General features: G+C 40.5%; 2 protein-coding genes across 7 annotated transcripts in view; one reads left to right on the top strand and one right to left on the bottom strand.

Annotated features, from left to right (window-relative positions):
- The window catches only part of LOC127042848 (uncharacterized), a 394,053-nt gene that overhangs the window by 114,822 nt on the left and 262,136 nt on the right, over positions 1-17,095 (bottom strand). The gene's annotated exons all lie outside the window — the stretch shown is intronic.
- Positions 4,564-17,095, top strand: part of PTPRZ1 (protein tyrosine phosphatase receptor type Z1) — a 199,419-nt gene continuing 186,887 nt past the window's right edge. For all 6 annotated transcript variants that reach the window (XM_050935994.1, XM_050935993.1, XM_050935992.1 and 3 more), the window contains exon 1: positions 4,564-4,868. In XM_050935994.1, coding sequence (XP_050791951.1) covers positions 4,811-4,868 — 58 coding nt within the window. In that variant the 5' untranslated portion in view covers positions 4,564-4,810. The remainder of the gene's footprint in view (positions 4,869-17,095) is intronic.

Raw genomic sequence — 17,095 nt, 5'->3', positions numbered from 1 at the left:
AAAGATAAAAACTGAATGTTGCTGGGATATGATCAAAACCTAGGACCATTCGCTGCCATGCTTTGTGCTGCAGTGATTCCAGACTACTTGCTACTGGCTTGGCATGGTAAACGACGTGGAGGACGAAATAAGGCAGCCCTCCCAAGAAACCTTCTGCAAAGGCTTTCAGAATGCCTCCAGGACAGCTTCATGGAGATGGTCCTGGAGGATTCCTGCTCCTTCCCCAGACATGTTAACAGACTTTTCCAGTAGCTGTACTGGCCGAAAATGCATCCCAATTCTTCAGAGAAAATCATACATTAAATACTATTGCTTTTAAACCCTGTACTGTAGTTACAAATGTGCACTCACCAGAGGTGCCTTCTCTGGCTTCAAGGTCCGGGCTCCAGGGTGATGAAAAGGTCCTGGCTGCCAGGGAGAACAGATTCTCCGGTTGCCTGCTGTGCATTCTCCTCCTCCTCTTCCTCATCCACAAATCCTACTCCACGTTGCGTGAGACTCCCCCCTTGCAGGTGTCCCTGGACAATGGTGGGGTAGTGGTAGGGTCACCCCCTAAAATGCCATGTAGCTGGTCATAGAAGCGGCATGTATGGGGCTCTGACCCGGAGCAACCGTTTGCCTCCTTTGTCTTTTGGTAGGCTTGCCTGAACTCCTTAACTTTCAAGCAGCGCTGCTGTGTGTTCCTGTTGTAGGCTCTCTCCACCATGCCCTGTGCGATTTCGGCATATATATTAGCATTTCTTCTTCTTGATTGGAGTTCGGCCTGCACAGATTCTTCTCCCCATACAGCAATCAGATCCAGTGTCTCCCGTTTGGTCCATGCTGGAGCTCATTTGTGATTCTGGGACTGAATGGTCACCTGTTCTGCTGAGCTCGCCACGCTGACCAAACAGGAAATGAAATTCAAAATTTTCCAGGGCTTTTCCTGTGTACCTGGCTAGTGCATTGGAGTTGAAAGTGCTGTCCAGAGCAGTCACATTGGAGCACTCTGGGATAGCTCTTGGAGGCCAATTCTGTCAAATTGCGTCTGCACAACCCCAAATTCAACCCAGCAAGGTCAATTTTAGTGCTACTCCCCTTACTGGGGAAAGTACAGCAGTCGATTTTAAGACCCCTTTAGGTTGTCGGAACGGTGTTGGTTGTGTAGATGCATTGCTTATAAAATCGACCTAATGTGACTAAATTTGACCCAACCTTGTAATATAGACCAAGGCTGAGTGCTGTGAACCTTTTGGCTAATAAACCATACTTTATTTTGAAGAAGCTGTCTCTGTGCCAGTGTATACTGCTACTATCTCACAGGAATCTCCTGCAGGTGCCAGGCCCATTGGGCCTGCTGGATAGCATGGTTGGACACCTGGGGTATAAACCAGAGGCTTTGCTGAAGTGCTGTTGGCTCATGGGATCCCACCCCAAAGAAGGGTGGAGGCACAGGCTTGTCACTTGAAAGGAGTACACTTAAGGGCCTGGATAAGAGTCTTGAAAGGGGCAGTTTATCCAGAGACAGTGACACTTACATACTGTGATCAAGTAATCTCTTAATCTTCTCTTTGATAAACTACATGGATTGAGTTCCTGATTGTATCTCTCATTGCAAGACATATTTTCCGGATTCTTGTATATCTCTTTTTTGAACCCTCTCTAATTTTTCAATATCTCTTTTTAAAGTGTACAGTTTTCCAGTAGTGCGGATACCAGTTGCTGTATACAAGGGTAAAACCACTTCTCACCTCTTGGTTGATATTCCCCTATTTATATCTCCAAGGACTATACTAAGAGCTCAAAGGCTGTTGGTCACATGATCCTTAAGTTCCTTATGGAGAGCCTGTTTTCCAAGCTGCAGTTCCCCATTCTATAGGTACAGCCTACATTCTTTTTTCCTAGATATGACCTTCTTTTTGGCTGAATTAAAATTACTAGACAAGATGTAAGCCAATGAAGAATCTGATCTGGAGTGTTGGAGTATATGCGTTCTGACCCTGCAGTGGCCTTTAAGCACAGGCCTCTTCACAGATTATTCCTTAACATGTTAATATACATGCTTGTGAAGATGTATAGTATTGTACAAGTGCTTATTATTCCTTCTCTGAGTATGAATTGTACAGTAATGTTGTGTGTGGAGGGTGAGGCTGATCTTGGCCACAATACACATTAACATTAACACTGCTTTTGCAACATGTATGCATGCACATCTGGGGACCATTATATCTGGCAGCTGTCAGAATATGAATCTTGAAGGGTAACAGGGAAAACATTTCCCCCCAGGAATATCTTGAAATATCATCATTTGATGCGAAAGCTTAATACGTAAAACTTTATTGTTCATGTGATAAATTGTATTCTATTAGCAAGACTGGGTGGGTGTGGAAATATCTTTTATTGGACTAGCCCACCTTGTGTCTCTAATATCCTCCTGGCTACAACAATACTGTGTTAACAAGACTGTCATTCTACTTCCACTAATTAACCAGCCTCCATTCCTATGTACATCATATAACATAGTGGAAGATACTGAACTTGCACAATAAGACATGTCAGCAGTTTGCCATTTAACACAGTCGACTTCCTACATTCCTAAATATTAATGACAATTCCTTGTATTGCTTTTGTTTTCTCAGAACTTTCCAATTTGCTTTGTTTCAAGACATCTCATAACTGCCCGGTCAGGTACTTGAACTGTCAGCAGCCAGAAATGTGAAATGAAAAGCTGACACAAGAGTTTTTTCTTTCTTTTTTGTGAAGTAGACAGAAGAATATGCTACCAGTACATGAGGAATAACAAAGCTCCAACAGAATAAAGTAACTATAAAGCATGAAGTGAAATTACACTTCAGTATCTCCAGCCATTAAAAGTCACATCACATACAAACAGAGTGAATGGTTTAGCTCAGATGGGAATAGTATTGCAAACACAAAACTGTATTAAAAATAATTCAGACTGTTATTACCTTCCACTCCTTGGGATTTGGTATAGAGTGGGGTATCATATGGACTCTTTAATAATATTAAGGACAGGACTGTTAATCCATTTTCTAAGCAGGATTTTTTCAGCACTTTATTACAAAATACTGTGTTTTGCAAACCAACGCATCATAGATGCAACGGCCTAAGCTCTTTGAACATTTTTTTGTTGTGTGGCTAATTGGTGGATATAGGCATTCAAAATCCCAGAATTGTCCTTTCATCCTAAAATCAGTGCTATTGATATATTTCTGCTTCATTACAGACTTTTAGCATATGATGTTGATTTCATATAAATGCTGAAACACAGAATGTTAGCATTTTTGTTCCACGGTCTTAATCCCTTGCTCCTAATGTCAGTGAAGTTGCTGAATCAGAAGATCATCTTTCAGGCAGTCCAGAAAACTGGCCTAAGGGAGTCCATCACCCCTTTCCTGAGGAGAAACTGACACATACTGGTTGACTTATCAATACAGCACCAAAATCACATACTGCCTAGCCTTCTTCAATTTCCTTACCAAACATTGCAACAAGTGGTCATTAAAGATTCTGTGGTTCATTTTACAAGGGAAATAATGCTAATTCTGATATTCTGATCATGTTATCATAGTTCATTTTATTCTGCTACCTCCATCTCTTCACCACCACCACCACACACAGTTTCAAATTAATCCAGTATTCTTCTATGCTTCCTGTCACAGAGCAGAGAGGAAGGATGATGCAGGGGTTGGTGTGCTGGCCTAGGACATGGGAGATGGGGTTCACGACCTTCATGTGTGAGCTTGGGCAAATCATTTAGCCTTTCAGTGCCACAGTTCCCCATGTGTAAAATGGGAATACCAACACTACCCTGCTTCAGAAGAGTGGGGTGGAGGATAAACACCTTAAAGATTAGGTAGTGCTTTGGGATCTGCTGATTGAAAGGGCTATATAAGTAATAGGCAATAGTATACAGCACTATAGTGCTTACATTGAAACCACTGGGCTTAGTCACACTATTATATACACCAGGGAATGCCTGCAGGATCCCTACAAGTGTGGGTGATAGGTAGTGCTTAATTTGGAATGAAAGAGGTGACTGGGTTCAGACAATTATTTTACTTTCACAACTGATGCTACAAGCCCAGAGAGGCCAGGGCTATGAACTGCCAAGCCTAGAGGTGCCGGGGCTCAGGCTTAACAAGCCCCGCACATATTAAGCACAAGTGGCAGGGTTTCAGAGTTGTTAAACTAGCTGCTGGGCAGGTGGCTGCAGTGCAAGGGTGACCTAGGCGCCCCTTTCTGGGGTGTGCAGCCCAGCTGAAGTCAGCAGAGCTTGCAAGGCTCTTCTGGTGCATTTTTAGAATGGCGCTAACCCTTCCTGCCCCTGCCAAGTCAGACACCCGGACGCTGCTTTGGCTCGCGACGAACTTGCCCCTGGCCTGAAGGGGCAAATCCCCATCCCGCAGACGTGCAGCAGGAGAGAGACCCACACACTCGCGGCCTCCCCCAGCTGTCTTTACACTGCCGGGCGCGCGCCCCCGCCCTGACACGCTGGAGCGGGCGGGCTCGCGCCTTCTCTCGCCCTCTCTGCCCCGCGCACATCAGGCAGCTCCGCCGCTGCCGGGTGACGGGGAGCAGCAGGCTGGAGAGCGCGAGCGAAAGTCCCAGAGATGCAGCACCGAGTCTGGCCCTGCTAGCTTCCCCCGCCAGGCATTAAGCCCCGTTCCCCCACCCCCTCCTTCTCCTCCTCCTCCGCGACTGGGAAGCGTTTAAAAGGCGAGGCTGGAGAATCACAAGCCATTCCCCCAGTGAGGCGAGGTGCAGCTGCTTGGGGACACAGAGCGAAGGGGAACAAGACGATCTGGAAATGCTAATTCTAGGGCGCTTGCTTGCTTGCATCCAACTCCTCTGCGTCCTCCGAGCGGGTGAGTGAGATTTGCATGTATTAATAATAGGGGGGTTTAAAACCAACTTTGCGCCTCTGGGAGCCCTGGCTGTGCTCTGGCTAGTGCCATTCCCGACCAGAGCCTCCTTTACTTTCACACCACGGAAACATGCTGTCAGCATCATGGACGGGAATGTTTCTTCTCTCGCTCCTCACCTTAGCCTCCCTCCTGCTGCTGCTGCTGGGCTCCATGGCATGCCCCCACCAGCAGAGAAAGGCTGCTCTGGCTGGGCTCGCTCACAATCCCACCCACGCCCTGGCCTGAAAAGTGGCATTTAACACCAAAGCATTAGGTAAAGGGCTGTTTGCATTGCCGTTAGCCAAGGAGTCAGGATCAGCCTCTTCTGAGGAGACTGCGTTCCAGCCATTCACTCCCACAGCCCGACAGGATGCACTCACATGAAAATTTATCACATATGAAATGAGAGAGAGAGAGAGAGAGAGAGAGAGAGAGAGAGAAATCTACAATTCAAGGCAATATAGGCAACAAGCATCAACTTGCTTGTACAGTACATTAGATGTTGGATTTTATTTTAGCTAGCAGCCTGTTTAGGCAATTAACATTTTTAAGAGTATCAATGAATGGTGCCAAATCTCAGTCTAAAAAGAAGACAGTTAGCCAATAGCTGATTAAGTCAGTCATTGCTCTAAAATGAGTAAGATACTGATGTCTTTAAAGGCAAAAATACATTAGTCCATATATTAACGTTTCACCCTTACTGCACACAGTATTGGTATTCTGATTTTAGCAGGACCCCTTACATAACTAAATTAATTTTAAACACATTCAGATTCGTGCAGAGTGCATCATGAGAATCCTGCAATTTCCCTTCTATCATTCGAATGCAGATATTAAAGGAATAGTTAACTTATATTATTATAAGTGTTGTCTTAAGCACTTTGTCATATATATTAAAATAAAAACGTTTTTAAATCATGAAATTTTATATTGTGTATTATGTGTGTTGTGATGTTGTTAGCTCCTGCCAAAACACTGCAAAATATTGGTTAAGTTTCGCATACTTATGTGAAAATAAGGTCTTCAGTCATTGTCATCTGTCCACAGAACCAGTTTTATAGTACAGCTCTCTTGTTAAAGTAGATATTAACCTACATTTTTCATCCAATAGGTGGTGCTGCTTCTGACACATTAAATCTTTATAAACAAAGATCAGTGTCATGTGCTAACGGTGCAATCAATTTCACTGTAGTTGAACTCCTCATACTGTAATTGTTTTGATTTGACAAATGAAAAAACTAATTTGAATTCCCTTTCCAAAAAGCTTATTGGAAGTGGTTGAATTGTAAATTTGATGGGTGCAACTGACCTTTAATTAAGAATGTCTTTATAACAACTGAAATATTTTTAACTTTTGATAGGCACTATTCAAATTTTAATTTTAAAATGTTAATTCTAAAAAATCTTAAAAGCAGCAAAGAATCCTGTGGCACCTTATAGACTAACAGACGTTTTGGAGCATGAGCTTTCCTGGGTGAATACCCACTTCGTCAGATGCATATTCACCCACAAAAGCTCATGCTCCAAAATGTCTGTTAGTCTATAAGGTGCCACAGGATTCTTTGCTGCTTTTACAGATCCAGACTAACACAGCTACCCCTTTGATACTAAAAATCTTAGTTATTCTAAAACAAAATATAAAAATGAATAGACCATTACACTTTTCTGGTAGTAACGTGTGGCAAAGTATGAACTAGCAAAATATACTTAATGATTTTTATAACATCTTCTACATATTCCTAACTTATTTCCTAATAGGAATGAAAATTCCTATTTTAAAAGTTAAAATTAAGATCTGTTTATCTGTATGTGTAAATATGGGTATATGCTGTTATGACACAATGTATATGATATAGAAACATAATTACATTTCTGACAGAAGTGCAATGTTACTGGAGTTTATGTCTTACTTGCAGGTTAATGTGGTCATGCCATATTATAAACAATGGAAAGGCATTTAGTAGAACTTGAACTCTCTAGGGAAATAGAAATTCTTGTTGTTTAAACATTTGTTGTACTTCCTTTTGTGTTGTGGTAGAAATAAGGTGTTTGTTTATAATGTAACTTTCTAACAGTGTACTTGTGTGACTATGCTGTACTCCTAAATACAAAAGATCTGCCAATACTAGAAACCATTTTTTTTCCAGTCATACATCAGGTATAATACCAACTGCTACTTCATTCTTCTTCCTTGACAGATTCACTATTGTTTTCAAAACTGACCTGGAGGGGTCACCCTTCTTAGAGGTGATGGATGATTTGGTCTCAATGGTAGCTCATTCTGAGGACTGATGAGCCAGACTGCATAGCTTGTTGAATGATGTGATTGTTCCCATGAATGAATACACTATACAGGATATTAGACTGATTTTAATCAGATTTCATTTGAATATCTTCTTCCCTCTCCTGCAACCCAGAATACTTCTATTATATCACTCTTTGCCTGTAAGATTAATGATGTTTTAGATTTTGATATAATTTAGTTTTGCTTTCTCACAATAAAGAATTGAATCATTGGGTTTAGTGAATTTAATAAGTACTAGGGTTTTTTGTATTGGGCTAATGGTTACTATTCATTCTGGTATTCAGAACCAGCACCAGTTTATTTGGTGAATGGAATGTTGCTGTAGAGCATGGTAGACTGTATCTTCATCATGAAGGCTGTGCACGTTGTTTCAAGAGTCTATTGTTTTATCCTCAGGGAGATACAGAGAACTTTCTTGAAAACCTACTGTGTTTTACAGATCCAACTTGATTTGCATGTAATTTCAAAAAAATATAGTGGAGTTCCCAGTTTGCCACTATCTTACAGTGATATCCTCTCATGTTTCAAGGGAAGTCTACTCTGGGGTCCAGTTCTACTTTGGAGTTTTGCCATGGACTTCAATGGGAGCAGTATGAGGCACTTAATCTATGCAAAATACATAAAGCCCGGCTCTCCCCACCCATGAGAAAAACTCATAGGAGGGGAACAGGAGGGAAGAAAACTCAAAGGCTAAATTGTTCCTTTGGGTGTGAGTAGAGGGCAGTGGTTTCATCTGCTGTATTACTGGATAAATTATAATGGCCTGATTCTGATGCCCTTACTTAAGGATGAATAATAATACACTATTCCACAGGTCATCCCACTGAAGTCAGTTAAAGAACTGAAATCACTGGGACTTCTTATGCAATAAGGTTTTATTCAAATAGTACCAATTACTTCAATTCTTCAATGACGCTACTTGTGGAGCATGATGCTATTCATCTGGGATCCTTATGGGTAGTAGAATTTGGCACTATATTCTGACTATAGAATAATGTTTGCATATAATCATAAAGATTTCCTAGTAAATTCTTGTTTTTATTATGAAAAAATTGTTGCACATCATTCCACATTGGTTATGGTATTTTTACCATGAACAAAAAATCATTGACACTGTTTGTAATTGCATTTATTTAGCTAATTCACTCTCATTTCAAGTCTGCTCTGACTTACCGACACAGCCTAAGTAACTGAAGTCAATGAGCTGTAAGATTTTGCAGAATTTGTCCCATTCTGTCTTATGGAAAAATCATAGTGGCTTCCAGTGTCCAGATTTAGCTATAAATAATTGAAGAGGAGAAAATGTTTTAAAAACCAAAAAGGCATTTCAACAAATTGTATTATGAAGAGTGATTCATTTTGAGCTGAAGTGACTTAAATATTCAGATGAACTTAACATGTTGCAGATTGCTTTGTGATTCTCTATGCCCTCCTTTTACTCGTGAAAATTTGCAGATGGTTTCCCCAAACTATATAAAAAAATCACTTTGGAATGTAGCTCATCTATACTTTGCCATTATTTAAATTCCACTCTCTACCCAACCCTCGACCCCTCAAAACCCAATAAGCAAATCTTCCAGTTATTAAATTATCCCTTTGTTTTCATTATGTGCAGTGCATTGCTCAGTTTTAGTTCAGTCTGTAGCATCAGAATAACAAGCCATTATCTATACAGAAAAGAGCACTTTTTTCTAAATAATTCATTTTGTGTTATTGTACTGACTTCAAGGGGTTTATTTCCAAAGCTGTGTGGTGGAGGTACAGTACAAGCAATTATCTCATTACAAATAAGAGCTTTGTGAATGCACCTGCTGTGCTGTACTTTGATATGTACCCCTAATAATTAACAATTAATGGATGTGCAAACATGAAAGCCTTGGATCAAGTATGCTTTTATGATCTTTATGGACTCAATCATACATCATGTGCATATTTACAACCTCATTTGGATTCAGTATGACTTGGACTATGTAAAGAATACAGAATCAGGCCCTATTGCCCCGCTTAAATTTCTTATACTGATATTTTTTGTGTCTCAAATATTAACTTTGATATATTTTATACTAGATGATATCACAGTGGAGATTTGATTATTAACTCTGCTTTACACTTAAGATGGTGCACGTTTCCTATTATATGCTTTCTATAGTTACATTTAGTTAAGCAGAATAAAAAAGATAAAACATAAACAAATTTAAAGGGAATTTTATTTTTAACCATCTATTTGTGGCTGTATTATATTTGATTTTATATATTTGTGCACCAAAAAGACACATACATATACACACTTTGAAATGTGAATATCTACATATACAGTATTATATTGATTGATTATACTTATAAAAGTAGATCTGAAAAGTTATGCAGAAGTTGCTGAGAATGTTTTTAATGAAACTTTAAATGGCTTAAGTGCAAACCAATATTTGCACTATAAAAGGTAGCTGGCACAGTAATTTTTCCCACATTTAATGCAATGTAAAAGCAAAATTTTCAAAGCTTTGCTAGGCAGCACTAGTTAAGCTTATTTAAATGTATTTTGTTACTTAATTCCTGAAGAAAAACATTTATATAAAAATTATCTGGAGGTAGTTGAAATATTCTGAATATAATCAAATTATGAATTAGTACATTAACATGCAACTATATGTATTGCCTGTTCTTCATATGTATTGCCTATTCTCCAATTAACGCTATTTTCCTCATTTCCTGTGTTCATTATTTAAGTGGCCACTTCCCACTATGACTCCTCTAATTAGTAATTTAAGGGTGAGCAGATTCTGTTCTTTTGCTGACCATTCAATTCCTCATCAAATGGGCAGTGCTCCTCAATATTCCCCCTGGGGTTTGGAAGTCTGAGTTAGTTCTGGAATCCATGTGTCCCAGTTAATAGCTTGATTCTTACAGCTTCATGCACCATTTTATGTTGCTTTTCAGTATGAAGCATCCTTTTGGCTATTCAGTAAGCTTCTTTCCCTATAAAGACAAAAGTCACCTTTTCGTATACATGTCAAGGGTTCCACATTCGAAAAATAAATTGCCAGGAAAAGAGAGCTTGCAGTATTAAATAAGAAAATCATGCAAATCAACTAACTGCAAAAGAAGGAATTTTCCAAAAGAGGCTGGTGGTGTGACACTTGGCCCCAGCAAGTTCTTGAGATTCTGTTGGTGGTACTATATTTTTGTCATATTTTGCCAGTTTAATGGGGTCAGGCCTGATGTAATATTTGGATAGGATACTTCTAAGGACAATCCAGGCACTATATGAAATAGTATGGGTGATTTTTGGATGCAACATTTCTCCCAACATTTCCAACTGGATCTTGTATCTTTTTCACTTCCCAGACTAAACTTTTATGTAGATTTGCTGTGCTCTATCACAAATAGTCATATTTCACCCCAGAAGTAGATACATTCCATTGTTGATTGAACAGATTTCTGTATAGGCCAAATTCAAAAGTCCTTTATCAGGCAAAATTCAAACTGACTTTTAAAAGATTTTTGTCTAAGTAAGGACTTCAAATTTTTTGAGTTCATCAAATCCAGTGGCACTAACTGTCAAATTATTCTCATTTGTGTCATAAACAGATAAGAAAAGTTAATAGCACAGAAGTACTTTATATCTCTTTGACTATAAAGGGTTAACAAGTTCAGTAAGCCTGGCTGTCACCTGACCAGAGGACCAATCAGGAGACAGGATACTTTCAAATCTTGAGGGAGGGAAGTTTCTGTTTGTGCTGTTAGAATTTGGTGGTTGTTCACTATGGGGGGCTCAGAGGGATCAGACGTGCAACCCGGTTTCTCTCCAATCTCTCCAATACAGGCTCTTACAAGTTCAGACTAGTGAGTACTAGGTAGATAAAGCGAGTTAGGCTTATGGTTGTTTTCTTTATTTGCAAATGTGTATTTGGCTGCAAGGAGTTCAAATTGGTATTTTGCTGAAAAGATTTTAATTTGTACTTGTATACTTAGGCTGGGAGGGTGTTCCCAGTCTCTATAGCTGAAAGACCCTGTACCTATTCCATTTTTTTTTAAATTTACAAAGATAATTTTTACTGTTTTTTCTTTCTTTAATTAAAAGCTTTTCTTGTTTAAGAACCTAATTGTTTTTTTTATTCTGGTGAGACCCCAGGGGACTGGGGCTGGATCCACCAGGGAATTGGTGGGGAGAAAGGAGGGAAGAGGGAGAGAGAGGCTGATTTCTCTCTGTGCCAGGATTACTTTCTCTCAGGAAGAGTCTGGGAGGGGGAAAGAGAAGGAGGGAGGAAGGTGAATTGTCCTCTCTGTTTTGTGATTCAAGGAGTTTGAATCACACAGTGAGTTTGAATCACACAGTGATCTTCCAGGGTAACCCAGGGAGAGGAAGCCTGGGAGAGGCAACGGTGAGGGAAAGGGTTTACTTTCCTTGTGTTAAGGTCCAGAGGGTCTGGGACTTGGGGGTCCCCGGGCAAGGTTTTGTGGGGACCAGAGTGTACCAGGCACTGGAATTCCTGGTTGGTGGCAGCGCTACAGGTTCTAAGCTGGTAATTGAGCTTAGAGGAATTCATGCTGGTACCCCATCTTTTGGACGCTAAGGTTCAGAGTGGGGAATTGTACCATGACAGTTTGAATGTTTCACACCATTAGGAAATATGGAAATTGCTTATTATCCACCTTTTTTCTAGCTTCTGATAGTGACCGGTCATTAGGGTTGCCAACTTTCTACTCACACAAAACCGAACACTCTTGCCCCGCCCCACTCCTTCTCCAAGGCCACATCCCTGCTCACTCCATCCCCACTCCCTCTGTTGTTCGCTCTTCCCACCCTCACTCACTCCCTCATATTCACCAGGCTGGCTCAGAGGATTGTGCGGGAGGGGTTGAGGGCTCAGCTGGGGGTGCAGGCTCTGGGGTGGGACTGGGGATGAGGAGTTTGAGGTGCAGGATGGGGCTCCAGTCTAGGCGGTGGGGCTGAGGGATTCAGAATGTGGGTGGGGGCTGTAGGTTGAGGCAGCAGGTTCATGTGTGGGAGGGAGTGCAGGCTCTGGGCTGGGGGTGCAGGCTTTGGGGTGCAACCAGGGAAGAGGGGTTCAGGAAGGGCCCCCAGGGTGGGACAGGGGGTTGGGTGCAGGCTCCAGGGTGAGGCCAGGGATGAGGGGTTTGGGGTGTAGGAGGGGGCTCAGGGTTGGGGTGCAGGCTTACCTCGGGCAGCTCCCGGTCAGTGGCACCCTGGAAGCGGCCAGCGGCAGGCCCGGTGAGGGGGCCAGGAGCCTCCGCGCACTGCCCCTGCCCACCCACAGGCACCACCCATCCTAGCTCCCATTGGCCACAGTTCCCATACAATGGGAGTGTGGAGCCGGTGCTCAGGGTGGGGGCAGCTCGCAGAGTCCTGTGGGCCCCCCCCCCCCCCCCCCCCCCGCATAGGAGCTGGACCTGCTGGTCACTTCCAGGATGCAGTGTAGTGCCTGGATAGGTAGGGACTAACCTGCCTTAGACACACAGCACTGCCAACCGGACTTTTAATGGTCCGGTTGGTGGTGCTGACCGGAGCCATCAGGGTCCCTTCTCAACTGGTTGTTCAGTTGAAAACCAGACACCTGGCTACCCTACCAGTCATACACATGATTTTCTGTGTAAATATCATGGTTTATTAACGTCTGGTATCAGAGGGGTAGCCGTGTTAGTCTGGATGTGTAAAAAGCATGCATCTGATGAAGTGGGTATTCACCCATGAAAGCTTATGCTCCAATACTTCTGTTAGTCTATAAGGTGCCACAGGACTCTTTGTCACTTATTAATGTCAGGTTTACCATGGATCCTTTCAATTATGCTTTACAAAATTACTTCCTACTTTGAAAGCATGCTAAAGAACAAGGTATTTCTTTACATTTATAGATGTCAATCATACCTGAAAAATTCCCTATGTAAAATTGAATTATTACATTTGAGAATCTTAATTTAGGATTCAAATCTAGGGGTACAATCCTCCAACTGATCTTCATTCCAAATTCCCATTTCAAGTTGAACCCCATAAAGATAAAGAAATTATTTGGCATTCCTGCAAACTAGTTTGGAGTTAGTAAAACAACCCTTTTCAATCAAATGGATGATTCTAACGTACAAAATTCTCTGTGCATGTAATTGTATATGTAATTGTGAGGGGCATACTGATTGCTATTGCTCCATACCCAGTCTTCATACTCTCAATACATATCTTATCTTTGTAAAATATTTAAGGATACCTTCCAAAAAAAAACACTACAACAAAATTCAATGGTATTTGTATTTTTGCTATTGCAACTCTTGCATCATGTTGAAATAAGTGCCCTGCAGAATAAAGTACCAGTCCTGCAAAGCCATAGTCATATGAGTATAATAAGCAGTCCAACTGAAATTATTGAGAGCACTCACCTGCGTACAAATTTACTCATTTGATTAAGGATTTGCAGGACTGGTGGTGGACCCTTAATTTTCATATTCTGTGTCCAGAGAATTCTGTTTAGTTCTAGATTGCTTGATGGTTGAATTAAACAGTTACAATTAAGAATGATATCTGTTCTCACTGACTTAAGTATCTTTTGCTAAGGCTTGTTAAAGATAAAAGTAGTGAAGAGTTGATGAAATATTAGTGTTACAAAGGGTGAAATGAGACAGCTGGAGTGCTATATTGAAATACTGTTGCAGGGTACTTCCTTGAAATACAGTGAATAAAGGATGCTGTACACGAATACATTAAATCGAATTTCTTAATGAATAAAGATGTATGTTTCTGTACATGCGCTAATTGAATTGAATTTCATAGAACACTGCTCACTCATTTAAACTTTCCCAATAAATCACTGGGTGTCCCTTTTAATGTGTCTGGTTTTCAGTTGATTTAGATGCTATAGGGTCCCAATTCAACTCCCACTGAAGTCATGGAAAGATATATTGACTTCAATGGGAGTTGAACTGGATTCTCCCTGCATTGTAACTCATTAAAAAAAATCCTTTTAGTCTCTTTTTTTAAATCAGTCAAAGTCTAGGGGCAGCCTGCATTAAGGTACCTGCACTAAGGTGCCTGAAAGTTCCTTTTGAAGGCCAGACCAATACATTTAAGGGAAATTGTAGTCCTTAAAATCATTCCTTAAAGATGCCTGATTCTGTGCCTATACCATATGCAAAACTCCCATGATTTCAAATTGGATGTTCCATGTGAAAAGCAATATTGGACTGGATACTGAATTGGATACTAAATAATTAGTTATTGCAAAAACAGCTGATTTTATAGGTTCTCCTAATATTAATAAAGGCAATTTTGTCTTTTAAATATACAAGATACCTTTTTCAGTTCCAGACGCATCCCCAAATTAATCATGTTTTATTCAGTTCCAGCCTTTTTGAAAACTTTTGTTCTATGCATTTTCTCCCCGTATCTGGTACGTTGATAGGTGCTTTGTAAATAACATAGAAGTGTCATGGGATACCTTCTTGTGTGTAATTTACTTTTAAATTTGGACAATAATTGCATTTTCTTCTAATACTATGGAGTTTGTGTTTCACAGTAAAACCCCGGGAGCTTGATTCTCTTCTCATTTACCCCATTTTTGTAACACTTGTTACTTTGTTGATTTCACTGACATTACTAGTGATTTTACAACAAGATAACTTAAGGGAAAATCAGGCCCAGAATGAGCATTTGTAACTGGTTGATCAGAAAATTGAGTACCAAATTAGTAGTAATATATTCGGCATTTCAAGGGGAAAATAATGCTACTCCATTCATGTATCTACAACTACATGTCCAGAAAAGCCATCCTTCACTCTGGAGGGGGAATGCGCACTGGATCATGGCCACACTCAGAGGTCATATAGCAAATCCACTGCTATTCAATATTGCCAAACCCAAATACTCAAAAATCATGAGTCGTGGCCCAAAAACTCATTAGATTGTCTTAAAAAACATGAGATTTTAAAATATAGATTTAGGTTTCTTTTTATTTGCTTTCTGTTTTTTGAACCCGTTAGCATCTACTGTTTCAAGCAAGGTTTTCTCCACAACCAGGAGGGCTAGATACTTCATTAATGGTTTTAAAAAGTGGTGTTTTAACAAATGATCAAATTAATTGTGTGATTCCAGGAGCTGGGGCTGCAAATAAAACACTAAATATTACAAGATCTATAATAACATCATGAAAGTTGGCAACATTAGCTGCTCCTCATGCTGGGGGAAGGATTCCTCACCGTAGAACCTTCCCCTGTAGAACCTTCTCATATAACCCAAGCTGTTCACATGGATGCAGAGTTGTCCTGGATGGAGAAAAGAGACTTTCGTAGATAAGACACTAGACTAGAACTCAGTAGATCATACATGGTTCTGCCACAGACTTCCTCCATGCACTTAGATTAGTCACTTGATCTCCCTCTGCCTTAGAATTCCGTTTTGTAAATTGGGGCAATAACATCTGCTTTAGAGGCATGTTTTGTGGCTAAATTAATAAATGTTTTGAGATGGAAGGCACGATACATGTGAAGAATATTATGGGGGGACTAGTATATGGGTCTTGGGGTGGGGCGGAATAGAATGTGTTCTTGTAATTCAAGATTTAGCATAATGCATACATACAAAGGGCCAAAGTGCATAGGGCCAAAGTGCATAGGCAACCTCAGTTCTGGTATTTCCTAAGTTTTGAATGCTTGACTTTAAAAGCTTAATAATTATAAAATGCAAGTAGGTCTGACACTGGCTTGGTTCATCTCAGTTTTAGCAAGTGAAAGGCTCTCTGTGTGACTAAAATTGTCCTGTGGGGCATGAAAGATGAGGGGCTGCCATTTCTGTGGTGGTGTACACTCACTTCCTCCCCTGTCCCCCCACTTCAATCCATACAAAATGTAACTACTAAAATAATCTTCCTTGCCCACCCATTTTATCATGTCTCCTCCCTTTCTGCAATCCTCTCTTGGCTGCCCATCTGCTATTGCATGAAACAAAATACTCTTGTTACCACTTTCAAAGTTCTACATAACCTGCTCCTTCCAGTTTGTCTTAGCTTCTCAATGCTAAGCATAGCATTGGCCCATCCCTTCCACTCTGACAGTGTTTCCAGACTTATCCACTGGTTTGTCAGCTTTTCACACATTCCCTTACATGCCTTCTTCCATGCAGCTCCTTATAAATGGTGTGACCTCCCTGACCTCATCCACAAAGCTCTTACCCGATCCACATACAAGTCCTTCCTAAAGACCCACTTCTGCTGTGTTGATTATAGTGAATTAAGTGCAGGATGATTCCAGCATCTGCAGATCCTTATCAGGAAGCTTTGCAAGGTTCCTCATCCACAGCTTTCAGACCCACTCCCATATGTATTTCCACAGGAGGGGACAATCTTCCCCACTCTTTCTAACCTACTCTCTTTATTTCTTTAATATTATTCTCCATATATTTAGCATTTAGATTTATCCCACTCTGTATTCTTTATTTAGTTTTTTATTCTTATTTTAGTTTTGCTTAATACTGACTTTATCTGTATACAGTAACTTAAGGATTGGTATAAATCACTATCAATAGTAATTTTTGTTACTAAGAAAGAGTGGATAAAAGGAAAAAAATGTAAATTTCTTATTTTTTCTGTGAATTTTATTTTCTGCACCATGTCTTATCATTGTATGGAGGTCTACAGTGTTTGGCATCTGTGGATTAGAGGAAGAAAAGCAGATTTCTGTAGTTAGCAACATAGGCATTTGAACACAGATTAGTCAGTATTATACTCAATAGCATTCATTCAAGTGCAGACAAGAATACATTTAGCCAAGGAATCATTCTGCTCATCTATTAGTGATAAATAGACCTGTAAAAAAAAAGATTTTGGGAGACTACCCAGCCCTTTAGCTCTGAGTAGTTTTGTGTCTTTTCTGAATTGTCCTGTCA

This window comes from Gopherus flavomarginatus, chromosome 1 (genome assembly GCF_025201925.1).
Source record: "Gopherus flavomarginatus isolate rGopFla2 chromosome 1, rGopFla2.mat.asm, whole genome shotgun sequence".
In the NCBI taxonomy this organism is placed as follows: Eukaryota; Metazoa; Chordata; order Testudines; family Testudinidae; genus Gopherus; species Gopherus flavomarginatus.
The sequence above is the reverse complement of the archived record's forward strand: the minus strand, read 5'-3'. Positions and strand labels throughout refer to the sequence as shown.